At 41.2% G+C, this 12,744-nt stretch overlaps 1 protein-coding gene and 1 long non-coding RNA gene across 5 annotated transcripts in view; one reads left to right on the plus strand and one right to left on the minus strand.

Annotated features, from left to right (window-relative positions):
* The window catches only part of ATRNL1 (attractin like 1), a 740,103-nt gene extending 735,394 nt beyond the window's left edge, over positions 1-4,709 (minus strand). For 2 of the 4 annotated variants that reach the window (XM_070260546.1, XM_070260536.1), the window contains exon 1: positions 3,789-4,708. In XM_070260546.1, the coding sequence (XP_070116647.1) occupies positions 3,789-4,081 (293 nt within the window). In that variant the 5' untranslated portion in view covers positions 4,082-4,708. Of the gene's footprint in view, positions 1-3,788 lie in introns of all 4 variants that reach the window. The other 2 variants (XM_005602549.4, XM_070260557.1) reach the window with 2 other exon arrangements.
* A 166-nt stretch (positions 4,710-4,875) lies between these two features.
* Positions 4,876-12,744, plus strand: part of LOC138923195 (uncharacterized) — a 30,048-nt gene continuing 22,179 nt past the window's right edge. The window contains exons 1-2 of the long non-coding RNA XR_011436478.1: positions 4,876-5,907; positions 9,033-9,093. This is a non-coding gene — a long non-coding RNA (uncharacterized lncRNA). The remainder of the gene's footprint in view (positions 5,908-9,032; positions 9,094-12,744) is intronic.

The following is a 12,744-nucleotide window of genomic DNA, read 5'->3' on the forward strand; positions in this document are numbered from 1 at the left end:
TTTTAAGGAACTTTAAAAGACCAGTGCAAACAAAAAGACGGGCTGAGTCTCCTGTGCTAAAGGATCCCAATTACACAGACACATGGTCTTGAAACCATGCCACTACACGCAACTTACTTTATCAATTTAGGATCTTAGTAACGCTCAATTTAAATTATTTTAAATTTCTACTGTATGAGTATTCAGTTTAATAATGTAAAAAGAAAGAAAATATGGATATAAATTAGTTTGAAATAAAGAAGACCTGGGGACAGAGAACATTCAATTTAACTTTATAGTTACTGATAGTTTCCCCACTACTAATAAGAAGAATTCCAAATATATATATATGTGTGTGGGTGTGCATATGCAGACACAAACTTTTTTTTTAATAGTAGCTTAGGAAAAATATTTATACATTTAACTCTGCGCCTTTTTGTTTACAATAGCAACCTCATTCCTGATATCTTCATTTTCCTGTCACTAGAAATAGAATACTTCCATTATACACTTGTAAAATTCAGTACTCATATTTAACTACCCTAAAAGGTTAAAAAAAATCTATACCCTTGAACATATAAGATTTAACAGATGATTTGAGGAAAATATTTTCATAAATGTGTTTTAATAATAAATTTATATTTACAAACTATTCACAATATGATGAGATATTTTCCAATCTCAGAGCATTAATTTAGGTTATTTTGTTTACCTAAGAGAAATTAGAAGTCATAGATTCCTAAGTCACATTAGCAAGAAAATGTCTGTTTGAACACAAAATATAAATTTACACAAACATAAATCTCAACTACTCTACAAAAACAATTCTAAAGAACTAGCTTCTAAAAGAGAATGTCATTCATTCAAATAGAGTTTATATAGCAAAACGTTTTCTAGCCTAATGTTATACTAAGCTACTCAAGTAAATATAATTCAGATTAGCATACATCATATCCTTAATTACTGTATTTCAAATTGGCACTCTCCTTTCTGATTCTCAGTCCTAAGTCTTTCAGTCTAGCTTTAGCTGAAGATCAGCGTTCATTTTGTTTTACCTATGAGAGGAATGGCTTCTAATTCTGAGTGTTCAAATGGAAACAGAAGACTGGAATCAACGCCAAGAGGATCCAAGTACCACTTTTGATACTATATTTGCTTCTGCATTTCTCCCCCTACCATCAATCTTCCATTCTAAAGAAGCATTTGAAGAATACTCTTATTCCCTACTGAAATCCCCATAGTAGAAAAAAAGCTAAGTTACCATGGATCCAGCCAATTAATTTTGACACCTGCTTACCAAGATTGATCATTTTTTATGTCTGTTGTTAGGTTGCCATCCTTCAGTTTAGTAAAAGATTTTCAAGACAATTAATGAAGTGAGAATTTCCAGTTAAAGTCTTTTCCACTGTGTTATTACCCCAAATGCTGGATAAAACAAACTGCCATCCACAAACAAACCTTTCTTAGCTTAGCATGTACTTTAAAGAACGCCTTCTAAATTAATTCTTCCCTTTAACATTAAATACCACCTTTTCTTTACCCCTAAGAGTATACATAACCAAACAGAGTGGTACCAGTTATACTTGTTATACTTACTCTAATTAATAGCTTGTATTCCCCAGAGAAACGAAAAAGTACTTACCAATAGAGTACAATGAATCATAGGAAATAACAGCTTCCAAGGCAATGATGAATATTCAATGATTAGTTCAGGGTTTATTGTTACTTAACTATATCTATATTAAAAAAGCAATTCCTCTTTTACTCACTGATGTCTTATGTTTATGAACACCATCTCTCTGTTATTTAAGCCAGTTTTAACCTGATCTTTGATCATTCCTACTAACTGGAACAACATCTGCTAGTGAGGTCACAGACTGCTGATCTAGCTGATTAACAAGTTCCACTACTATAATAATGCAGAGAGGAGCTTTCAGGACTGCAGCAATTTTTGTTCTCTTTAGACAAATGGGGTAAATCCACCCACCCAAAGGTCAATATCCCTAACATACATACAAATCAGGCAATCTTTCCTATTTGTGTATAAAAAGATGTAAAGGATAGATGTGGCTTTTTTCATTGTTGATTGCCAGTTTCTATGTTCAAAATTCACTCTTGCTTGGTCAAGAGCCTGGATGCTATTGTGATAGCAAAAGTTTAAGAATATGTAAGTAAAAAGGGCTACTAACAAGCACAATTCAATAACATACATTTCCTCATCTTGAAACACTTTCTAAAACTTTTAATTAGCACCTCTCCCAAATTTAAAAAAAAAAAAAAACCTATGTTAAAAACTACAGTGCTATACTAATTTGAGAAAATATGAAGATAGAAAACACTTCCCCCTATTGCTACAAATAAATTTCAGAAAACTTCATTTTGGGATTTCACTTCCAAAAACCTGCTGCAAATTATTTTAAATAGTAGGAACTCCCTAAAATTAAAAAGTGCCATTTCAAAGAATACATTTTTACAATGAATTTTAAGGGGTATTGTTTTAGCCAGCGACAGTTAAGAAAAAAAAAAAAGCAAAATATGCTGTGTTTAAAACTCCCAGGAATTTTTCCTATAATACATTTTAAGGTGAACCTTAACCTACCTTTGCCTTAGAGCCCAAGAGACATTTCACTCAAGATCTTGCTATCACTCTGACAATCAATATTAGTAATCTACATAGTGTAATTTCAAAGTCACAAACCTGCCAGCAAACTTCATACTAAGTATCTAGTAGACTAAGAACGTGACTGACTTAATGACTATGACCTGCCAGTTGTCAGATGGCTACTGTAAACGCCTCAACCATCTTATTTGCTGCTCCCCCACATTCGCCCATTTCTTTTCATATCTGACAGGAACGCAAAAAAATCAACCAATAGGGGGAAAGTATCTTGACTGCTGGAAAGCAAACTCCTTAAGGCCTTGAGCTTCAGAAAAACCGAAGTGATGCTCCCACACAACAGCTGATCGTAAAATAACCAGTTAGAAAAATCCGTTATCTTCACCACATTCAAAAGTCCGGGTATTTCATCCTTTCATCTAACCCAAAGTCACGCTAGTTTTTCTCCATTCAAGACTGTCCTAGCAAAGTCAACAAGGTTACTGGCTAAAAGTAAACATTCTAGAGTTAAGCTGGCTGACTTGGAATCACGACTCGGCCCTTACTCCTGTGTAATCTTGGGCAAATTACTTAAATTCACTGCCTCCATTTCTCTCTGTAAATTCATTAAAATAATTCTAGTAACTCATAGAGTTGCTGTGAGGAACAAATGAGATAATCCACGTAAGGCGCTTATAACAGTGTTTGGCACATAGTAAGCCCATCATAAACTCTACTTACGATCACTGTTATTGCTAAAGAAACTGAAAACGTTAGCAGTGGTTACCTCTAGAGAGAAAAGTAGGATAAGGAAAAGGGAGATCCTGGTAGACCATAACTTTTAACCTTTACGCTCCTGTATTGTTTGAATTTTTCACAATGCGCAAGTATTTCATGAGTTACTTGCATCATTTTTGATTAAAAATCAGTGTCCTAACAAAATGGGGTTTGGCACCGTGAGTGAGTGTGGAAATGTTGATGAGCAGGGGACTAGAAGTCGCCGCGGACATCTGGACCATCAGGAAAGGCTTAGCGACCACGGCGGTCAGTGCTCCGCGCGGGGCCGGGAGTCCCCGAGGCGCCGGCGCTGGAGGGGGCCCCGTGGGACCGCTCCCACCGCTCCAGCCACGCGCTGCGGGTCGCTCCGGGCCCGGGGACCCGAGGCCGCGCGGGGGGGCAGGGCTGAGGTTCGGGATCCGGCGAAGGCACTTACTTGAACCTGCCCTGGCAGTGCTGGCACTGGTCCCCCACCCAGCCCGGGTCGCAGAGGCAGGTGGAGTTGACACAGCGGCCCGAGAAGCAGGAGCTGGTCCTCTCGCACGGCTTGGACTGGGACACCTGCGCGTAGAGCGCCAGGTAGAGGAAGCCATAGCACAGCAGCCAGCTGTTCCCGTCCAGCAGCCAGGAGGAGGCGCCCCCGCCGCCGCCGCCCGCCGGTCGAGCCCTCCACGGTCCCGGGGCCGCCGGCTGCGGGGGGCCAGTGCGGGCCCGGGCCCCCGGCTCCATCGTCCCCGGCGCCCCTGCCCGGGGAGGGTGCTGAGCTCGCGGGCGCGCACAGGGATGCTCCTGAGGGCAAAGCCGGCCGGAGAAAACCGCGCCGCCGCCGCCGCCTCTCCTCCTCCTCCTCACCGGCGCCTGCCCCAGTCCCGCTCCCCGGTCAGGAGGGACAGATCCCAACCGCTGTCGCCTCCTCTCAGCTCCCTCCAGCCGCACTGGGGCATCGTCTCTCTGTCTCCTGACCTTGTCCTCAGTGGGCCGAGCCCACCGCCGTGGTGTCCGGGGCCCGGCCGGAGGCGGGGAGCGGGCGGCGCAGGCTGCGCGGGGCGCTCCGGAGGGGACCTGCGGGGGGCAGGGGGAGGGGACCCTGCGCGCGGCCCCGCCTAGCCCGCGGCTCGCGCCAACTGCCTCTGCTCCCAGCCCCGCGCGCCCGGGAGGGCGGGGGCCCGCGGGAGCCCCGAGGTGGGCGCGCCCAACGCGGGAGGGGGGATTCTGGGAGCGGGGGTCAGCCTCGCAGCGCCCTGCCGGCGCCCGGCGGCCCCCCAGCAGCCATTTTCTCTCCCGCGCCGCTAACCCGCCGCCAGGGCGGCTGCTGGAGCCTGCGGGGCGCCGGGCCGCCTCCCCCGCTCGCGCGTGCCCACGCTCCCCACCCCCGGCCCCGCGCCGTGGACTCTCCCCGCCCTGACAGGGACCCGGGACTCCCCCGCGCGCGCCTACCCCGCCCGGCCGGCGCGCAGAGGGGAGACCGGCCCCCCAGGTGTGGCCCGCGTGCCCGCGGTGCCCTTCTCCTCGGCGCGCCGGGTAGTCCGGCCCCGCTCGCAGCACGCGCCTCCTGAGCCCCCCAAACGAAAGATCAGATCGGGACCCGCTTCGCAGCTTCAGCAGAAAAGAAGCCCTTCCCGTCCGTCAGTCTACCGCTGCAAAAGTGCAGCGCCTTTTCCCCAGCTCTTCCCCCTTCCTCTGCCCCATCCTCCTGCCTATTTCTTCGTTTTTTCTTAAAAGAGAAAAACTCCAACAACACACAAAGAGCTGAGCATGTGCAGCAGGCTAAAAGTCTTAAAGGCACCGCAGGCCGACCACGGTGTGGGGTCCGCAAGAACTGGGAGGGGCGGGGGTCAGGGACTGCGAGGGTCGTGCAGCCGTTTCCGCGGAGCGACCTCTCCGTTGGGGAGCCATTTCTTCCACCGAAAGGATAACTCCCCCACCCCCAACAAAGAGCTGTGAGCTTCTGAGCCCACCCCTTTCCGACTCGGAACCCCAGGTATCTCCTTTTCTGCTTCTCAGGGTTGCTTCCTCCATCCGGGACAATATTCTGCCTTGAAAAATATTGCGGTATCGGGGCTTTTTTTTATAAGAGCAGAAGTGATTCCCAGAAAAGAGCCGTTTTCCTTCCTCGGCGTCAATCTTTCCTCCTTTGGATGACTTGTCAAGATTTGATGCCATATGCTGAAATTTCTGCTTTGTACTTCTGTGCCTTCTCCAAACAGGCTGTTTGAACACTTGAGAAAGGAAGCTGAACACAAATTGCATCCATGTATACTTGAGTTACAGCAGTGTTACTGGATCCCCACCAAAGAAGACCGGGCAGTATGAATTTGAAAGCTACCAAAGGCATTTATGACAGCAAAAAGAGAAAAAGTTTTCGTCGTAACCACACAGTCATAATATTATTGTTAAGATTCAACTCATGTTTATTTTGGGCATAATGTACCCATGTCATCTCGTTTAATCTGTGTTATCTCCACTTTGCAGATGAAATCCTCCATTAACCCCATTTTGCAGATGAGAATAGAGTGACTCAGAAAGGTTGAAAGATTTGTCAATGGCAGATTAGGGTAAGTAATAAACCAAGCTTTAAACACAAGTCCTCTGACTTCCGTGCTTTTCCCACTATTTACCAGGCTGTTTCTATTAGCAGATGCTTTGTTCTACTTTGGTGAATAAAATGTAAGTGTTGGCTTGGTTTGCAAATACCTCAGCAGTGACTTAAGGAGGAAAACAAATGTCCAGAAAGAGGTGGCTGCTTTGAAAGTAAAAAAGAAAAAGGAAAACCATGATTTTCATTTATATAACAAAACAAATCACAATTTCCCCATAATATTAGTACCGGAAATGTACTCAAATTCTCAAACGCAAAAAGTAGGACAGCCCCTTCTTCCTTTCACATCCTTTCTGTCAGAATGACCTCTAGAGACCACATGGGATGGGGGAAGGAGGAGAGGAGAACATTCTGCAAAAAACAATTAAAAGGAGAATATGGTTCTGGATCATACCTTTTAATTTCCATGACTATAAAATCCAAAAGAACTCTTCCTAGTGTTAGCCGTACAGGAACAATCTCTGCTGCCTTCTCCACTCCTCTCCTCATGCCAGCCAAAGTTTAAAGTCAGCCACATCTTTCTCACATGTAACGTAGAGTTGCTTTCAGACATGTGGAAAGTGGCCAAGCTCTTAAAACTGTCACTGAGTGCAAAGGTAATTCAAAGGGTACACAGGAGCCACTTGAACAAGAGAGATCGGTCTTCAGCCACATACTGACTATAGCCTGTATTTGAAAAAAGAGTTCGCCCATTAAAAATATATGTCTTTTAATCTTCTAACCACTACAATCAGCTCAGAACTTCACGTTATGCTGAAGAACATGCAGCCCCACAGGCCTCCTCTCAAAGTTGTTTTTAGAATCAAGCTGAATGTATTAAATTAATATAAAATTATTCTCATAAGGCTCTCACAGGATTTCCACCTGCCCTGTGTCCTATTTTTCTTTCAAACTCTTTTAGTCAACATTTACTAAGTAACTATTGTGAATTTAAGCAAGAGAAAACAAAGATGAATAAAACATGATTTCTACCCCTGGATAAGCTTATCTTCTGTTAGGCTCACTAGACTGAGAATTACTTATCCAGGTGAGGATTGCGTATTTTACAAATACAGACACAAAGAACTTAAATGATTTACAACGGTTGCACAAAAAGTGAGTGATAAAGCTTGCCCAGAATCTTGACTAATGTTTCAGTATCTTTTATGATCAAGAAATTTTAAAACTCCGACATGAGGTTATCTCTTTTTTTTTCAAAGAAGTAGAGTCAGCATCCTAGCATTGCTATGTGACACTACAATAATTCATAGTATTGGTAATAGCAGTCATAAATCCAGCAGAAAGGTAGAAATTTACTCCAAAGAGGTGGTGGGAGAAACGTCAGTTTTACTGAAGTAGGATGAAACTGTTAAGATTGGAATTATCTGTTAAAATTTCTCCAAGGGGAAAGATTAGAAAAGTATATTTCTTTTCTCCACAATTAGCCTTTCAGGACTTTTAGACATTTTGGGGAGTGTATTTCATTTCCATTCATACCACTTATCAATAGTACTATAATATCATGGGCAAAAATGTAAGAGTTCACATCGCCAAAGTGTTTGAAGGAAATTCAAATGATTTTTTTTTTTTTAAAGAAGAAGATAAATGATAGATCTACTGGTCTCTTAATTGGTACTCAAAAAGTAGAAGATCCTGTTTGGACTAATGAACCAAGCAGCCCCTTCTCAGTTGCTTAACTAAAGAATAGTCTCTACTCTGGTTATTGTTCACCATTTGGCTCATATGAGGGTTCTGAAAGCAGCCAAGATAATGAGAGTTGTAGATAGGCGGGCCCCAAGAGCTAAGCGTCATTCATAGGGACTCTTAGCGCAATTGGGGCGGTATTTTTAAGACACTGATAGAGCATGAATGGTCTGTAAGATTAGGCAGTAAAGAAAAAATCAACTGTAGATAATCATTAAAAAATTACTGGTGGTATTAAGAATGTTTACATGGCTATGATTGGAAACACCATCACCCTCCCCACCACCACCAAAATCTAACGCTGCTTTCTCTTGGATTCATTCTTTTCTTCTATCGCTTTCTCTGGCTATCACACTTGCAAACACACACATACACTCTGATCCTGCCAATTTTTCTACTTAACACATTTCTAACATATTGTTATAAGTAAATCCAAAGAAATAAGTCCAAAGATTCTGAATTCACTATGCTGGGCTAAGACTTTTTTTTAACTGGGAAATAAAATGAGCATCCTTAAACTTTTCATCCCAAATATTCAGACTTATTCCAAAAAAGAAAGTTGATGGTAGTTAACTGCAGAAATTTTTCTTTTGTGAAATGTAATTCAATAAAAATATGGGCTAGGACTTCCTTTTAAAAATAGTGGACTAGGTATGTACATCTACCTCTGCTCCAAACTTTATTGAATGGTGAGATTTCTCTGTTCCCTTTTCTTACCTGTTCCAAGAACCCTTAGAGCCAACTGAATAAACCCCAGGCAGAAAACTGAAGGATACTTATCTGCAGAAATTGAATAGTCCAACAGAAAAGATGCTGTCATTTGGGCTCTCCCAACCTAATGGCAACCCAGCCTCTAGAGTACCCTACAGTGCTAGTCATTTACCAAATCATTTTTTTTCATGATTCTCTTAAATATAGGCAGTAAAGTTTCATTAGACATAAAAGATAGAAACCAAAGCAAACAGAGCAAAGGAAATTAGAGGAAACACAGTCAAATAATAATGGAAGATCTTGCAACCATGAAACAAGAGCTGGATACTCTTAAAAAACAGAAAAGGACACTCAGAGAACAACAAAAAAAAAATAGGAAAGCCATAATTAAAATGGCAATAAAAAGTTTGGAAAATAAAGTCTAGGAAATCTCCTAGAAGTTAGAATGAAAAGTGTATTTGTTTTCTCCACAATTAGCCTTCTATCAGGACCTTTAGCTATTTTGGGGAGTGTATTTCATTTCTATTCACCTCTTATGAAGGAGGGAAAAACTAAGAAAATTAGAAGATTCATTAATGATTATAAATTAAGCATTTATCGTATGAGTCCATTTATTGTGATAGTACATTGGTGCACAATTCCAATGTAGAAGCAGACAAAATTTGTTTGTATCAATTTCTTCAACAGAGGAGAAGGTCCCAGCACTGAACTGAGCTCCCAGATGAAAGACCCACTACAACCTAAAACAGTGAGTTAAAAAAGACTCACAAAGGGAGAGGGGGAAAAAAAAGGCAATTGCAACGATATCCTCAAGTATGAGGTTAAAGACATTTTCAGACACACAACCATTTATAAAATTTATCTCTTAGGCTACCCTTCTTTAGGAAACTCCTGGATAATGGAGTAAAGAGAGAAGAGACTGGACATGAGAGAACTGGGAGGGGATTATCCTAGGATGACAGACAGCTGTGCCCCAGACCCACGGAGGAGCCAGTCCAACCTGGAACAGAGGGCTGAGGAGAGAGGCATCTAGGACCCTAATGGATAAAATTTGAGCTGTTGGAAAAACTATTAATATGTGACAGGGCCAGCCCCCATGGCCTAGTGGTTAAGTTTGGCACACTCTGCTTCGGCACCCAGTTCAGTTCCTGGGCACAGACCTACATCACTCACCTGTCAGTGGCCGTGCTATGGTGGCGGCCCACATATTAAAAGAGGAAAATTGGCAGCAAATGTTAGCTCAGGGCAAATCTTCCTCAGCAAAAAATAATAATAATAAATATGATAATAATAGTAATAATAATATGTGACAGATCTTGGAGGATTTGGGTGGAAAATGGGAAAAGCACACAGAGACCTAAGTAAATGAAGAAAAGGAAACAAGCATTGACCAGAAAAAAAAAGAAAACCTGAACAAGATGGTTCAGCAGTAAACAATATTTATATAGTCATAATAATGTAAATACTATTAATTGAACCAAAAATTTATAATATGTCTATATTAAAGACATGGGAGATGGTAGTGCTAAAGCCTTAATTTCTTAATAAGCAATTACATGTGCAAAACTGATAAATCCAGAAATACTGGATACTACACTGAAGAAAAGAGTTGAAAGCTGCTTTCTCTTAGGGGATAGGGAAAGGAGCAGGAGATGCAGCATTTTATTATAAGGCTTTTAGTACTCTTTGAAAACTACAAATTACTTTAAAAAAAAACAAAAAAATAAACAAATATATGGGTTCATAAGAAAATGAACAGGATGGCATGGGGCCTAAGACTCATAGAAACTTGGGGTTGATTTTTAATTCTGCCATCTATATGCTGGTCACCCTTGAATGATCTGTTAACCTCTGTGCCTCAGTTTTCCCACCTATAAGATGGGAATAATCAAACTATGTGTCAATGTCCGTTTCAGAGCTGAGATGAGGATGCAAATAGAAAAATATATGAAAGCACCCAGTAAATGGTAAAGCACTGTACAAGCTTTGATGTTTAATGTTCATCAAAAATCACTCTTAGGAAGAGAATTAATTCTAATTCTGCGTGAGGGAAGGGATTATTGAAAGAGATTTGGGTTGATACAAAACACAAAAAAACCGCAAAGAAACAGGCAGAGCTATAAGAAAGCCACATTATTTTAAAGATAGATCTAGTCCATTTTTCAGATGAGATGCTGGGACCCAGAAAAGTGAAGAGTCTTATCCAGACTCACATAGTGGCAGAGCTAAGTCTAAAACCCTAGTTCTTCTGAAATACAGTCCAGTTTTATTTGTCCTATATCTTATAGTTCAGGCTAATAGAAGAAATTTTCAGGTTAATCCATCATCCATGCCTAGCTCCAGAAAGGCCTCCCAAGACTCAATAAAGTTATGTGACTTGCCCAACGTCACACAAATTAATGACAGCAGAGGCAAAGCAAAACCAAACAAAGAACAGACGTTGAACCCAAAACTAGGAACTGAATGAAATTCACTAGCAGAGTTAAAGGTGTGCATTGAAAGCCCAGCTCAGAGTCTGCAACACACAGATTATCAATTAATATCAGTTAACTGGCTGACTAAAGCTCCTGCCTATGTATGGAGAGAAAAGCCAGAAAGGAAATAGGCATATTTAAAAAAAAAAAAAAAGGAAAGAAAGAAAGAAAAAAAAAAAGGTAATTAGACAAGCCAAGTCAGCAGCAAAATTCCTCTTGAAAATGAAGATGATGGAGACGTAAGAATTTGATTTACTAAAAGGGAGAAAGATATGAGAAAAAGAGAAGAAAACAACAGAAGAAAGGGCACAGCCCAGTGACTGGACAAAATGTGTCAAGAAAGGGTGCCTAAATTTGGAGCTCTCCAAGCCATTGCAAGACATCTGGTAGGCTTCTCTATCCTCTTCTCATTGGGATAACGTTAAAAGGAATGAAGGCATGAGGAAGATGAAAAGGTCAGGGATCTTTTCTCCATTCCCATACCCAGGAGATCATTTGCTCAATTTGAATCAGGTAACAAAAAAGGAAATATCACGCTCTTATTTTCAGAAGTCATAATTTTTCCCCAATAGATAATTCTATTTTCTCAAGATGACTCTTATTAGTAATCATTGCACTATGCTATATCATCTTACATCCAAATAAACCAACTTTAAGAATGGTCACACACTGAAGAATGGTGTCATTGAACACAGGGAGGTACTTGTGATTTTGAGTAACAAAAAAGATTATTTTAGTTGTGAGAAAATCCAAAAACTGCTACAATCAATATATATAAACCAGGTAGAACATCTGTAAACCTTTAGTTAAGGTTTGTTTCATGTTCCCTGTGTTTAAAGAAAAAGTGAGTCACAGTAAGAAAAACAGGAAGTACTTAGAAAACAAAAGCTCCCAAGCAAAATAAACAAGTCATAAGAAGAGTAACCTACTAGCTTTTAGAAAGCTGCTTGGGGTCCTGACACAGGAAAATGTGTTTATGTTTACAAGGAAAAGAGCATGAAGGGGAATTATGGAACCTCTGATCAGGAGAGATTAAGCCATCAGGATCCAGCGAGGTTTCCTTGAACAGAGCTCAGAGACAAAGAAGAACCACCAAACAGCACACATTTAAAAAAAGAAAAATATCTCACAAATGATAGCCAGGCCCCACAAATCCCGATAACATGACATTCTCCTTATTAAAAACATCAGTCTTGGAAGACTCCAGGCACAGTAATTCTGAAAATGTACACAAGTAAATTAAAACCAGCCTTATGATTCTTCTTATTGTAAGTCCCTCACCCATATCCCTTTGCAAAGCTGATGTGAAATTTTAAATTAAATGGAAAAAAGTCAACATGAACATTGCTGATTTTAAACAAGAGCCCAAGTTTTCCATTTTTTCATTAGAGTGTAGTCTGAAAGTCTTTCTGCACATGAAGATGGTATGTATCTTCCTAGGAAAATTTGTTCTACAGTAAACAGAGAAAATGTAATATCCACAACCAGGATGCATGGCAAGAGTTTTATTTTATTAAATTATCTAAACCACCTTATGGCCATTTCTTCATCACTGGACACAGTCCTCTGGTTTATGGAGGTAGCACAAGATAGTGCCAAGAACTGAACAAAGAGCCAGGAGAGCCAATCTCTACAACTAAACAGTATGTGACTCACTCACTCTCCACTCCTTCATTTGTAAAACAGTGAAAAATATTGGCCTTCCCTGAATGTTATCGGAAGAATCAAAATTCCAAATGAGAGCCCATCCTGATGATCTAGTGGTTAAAGTTTGGCACGCTCCACTTTGGCAGATCAGGTTCAGTTCCTGGGCATGGATCCACACCGCTGGTCTGTCCTTAGCCATGCTGTGGTGGCGGCTCACATAGAAGAACTAGAAGGACTTACAACTAGAATATACAACTATGTACTGAGGCTTTAGGGAG

This window comes from Equus caballus, chromosome 1 (genome assembly GCF_041296265.1).
Source record: "Equus caballus isolate H_3958 breed thoroughbred chromosome 1, TB-T2T, whole genome shotgun sequence".
NCBI lineage: Eukaryota > Metazoa > Chordata > Mammalia > Perissodactyla > Equidae > Equus > Equus caballus.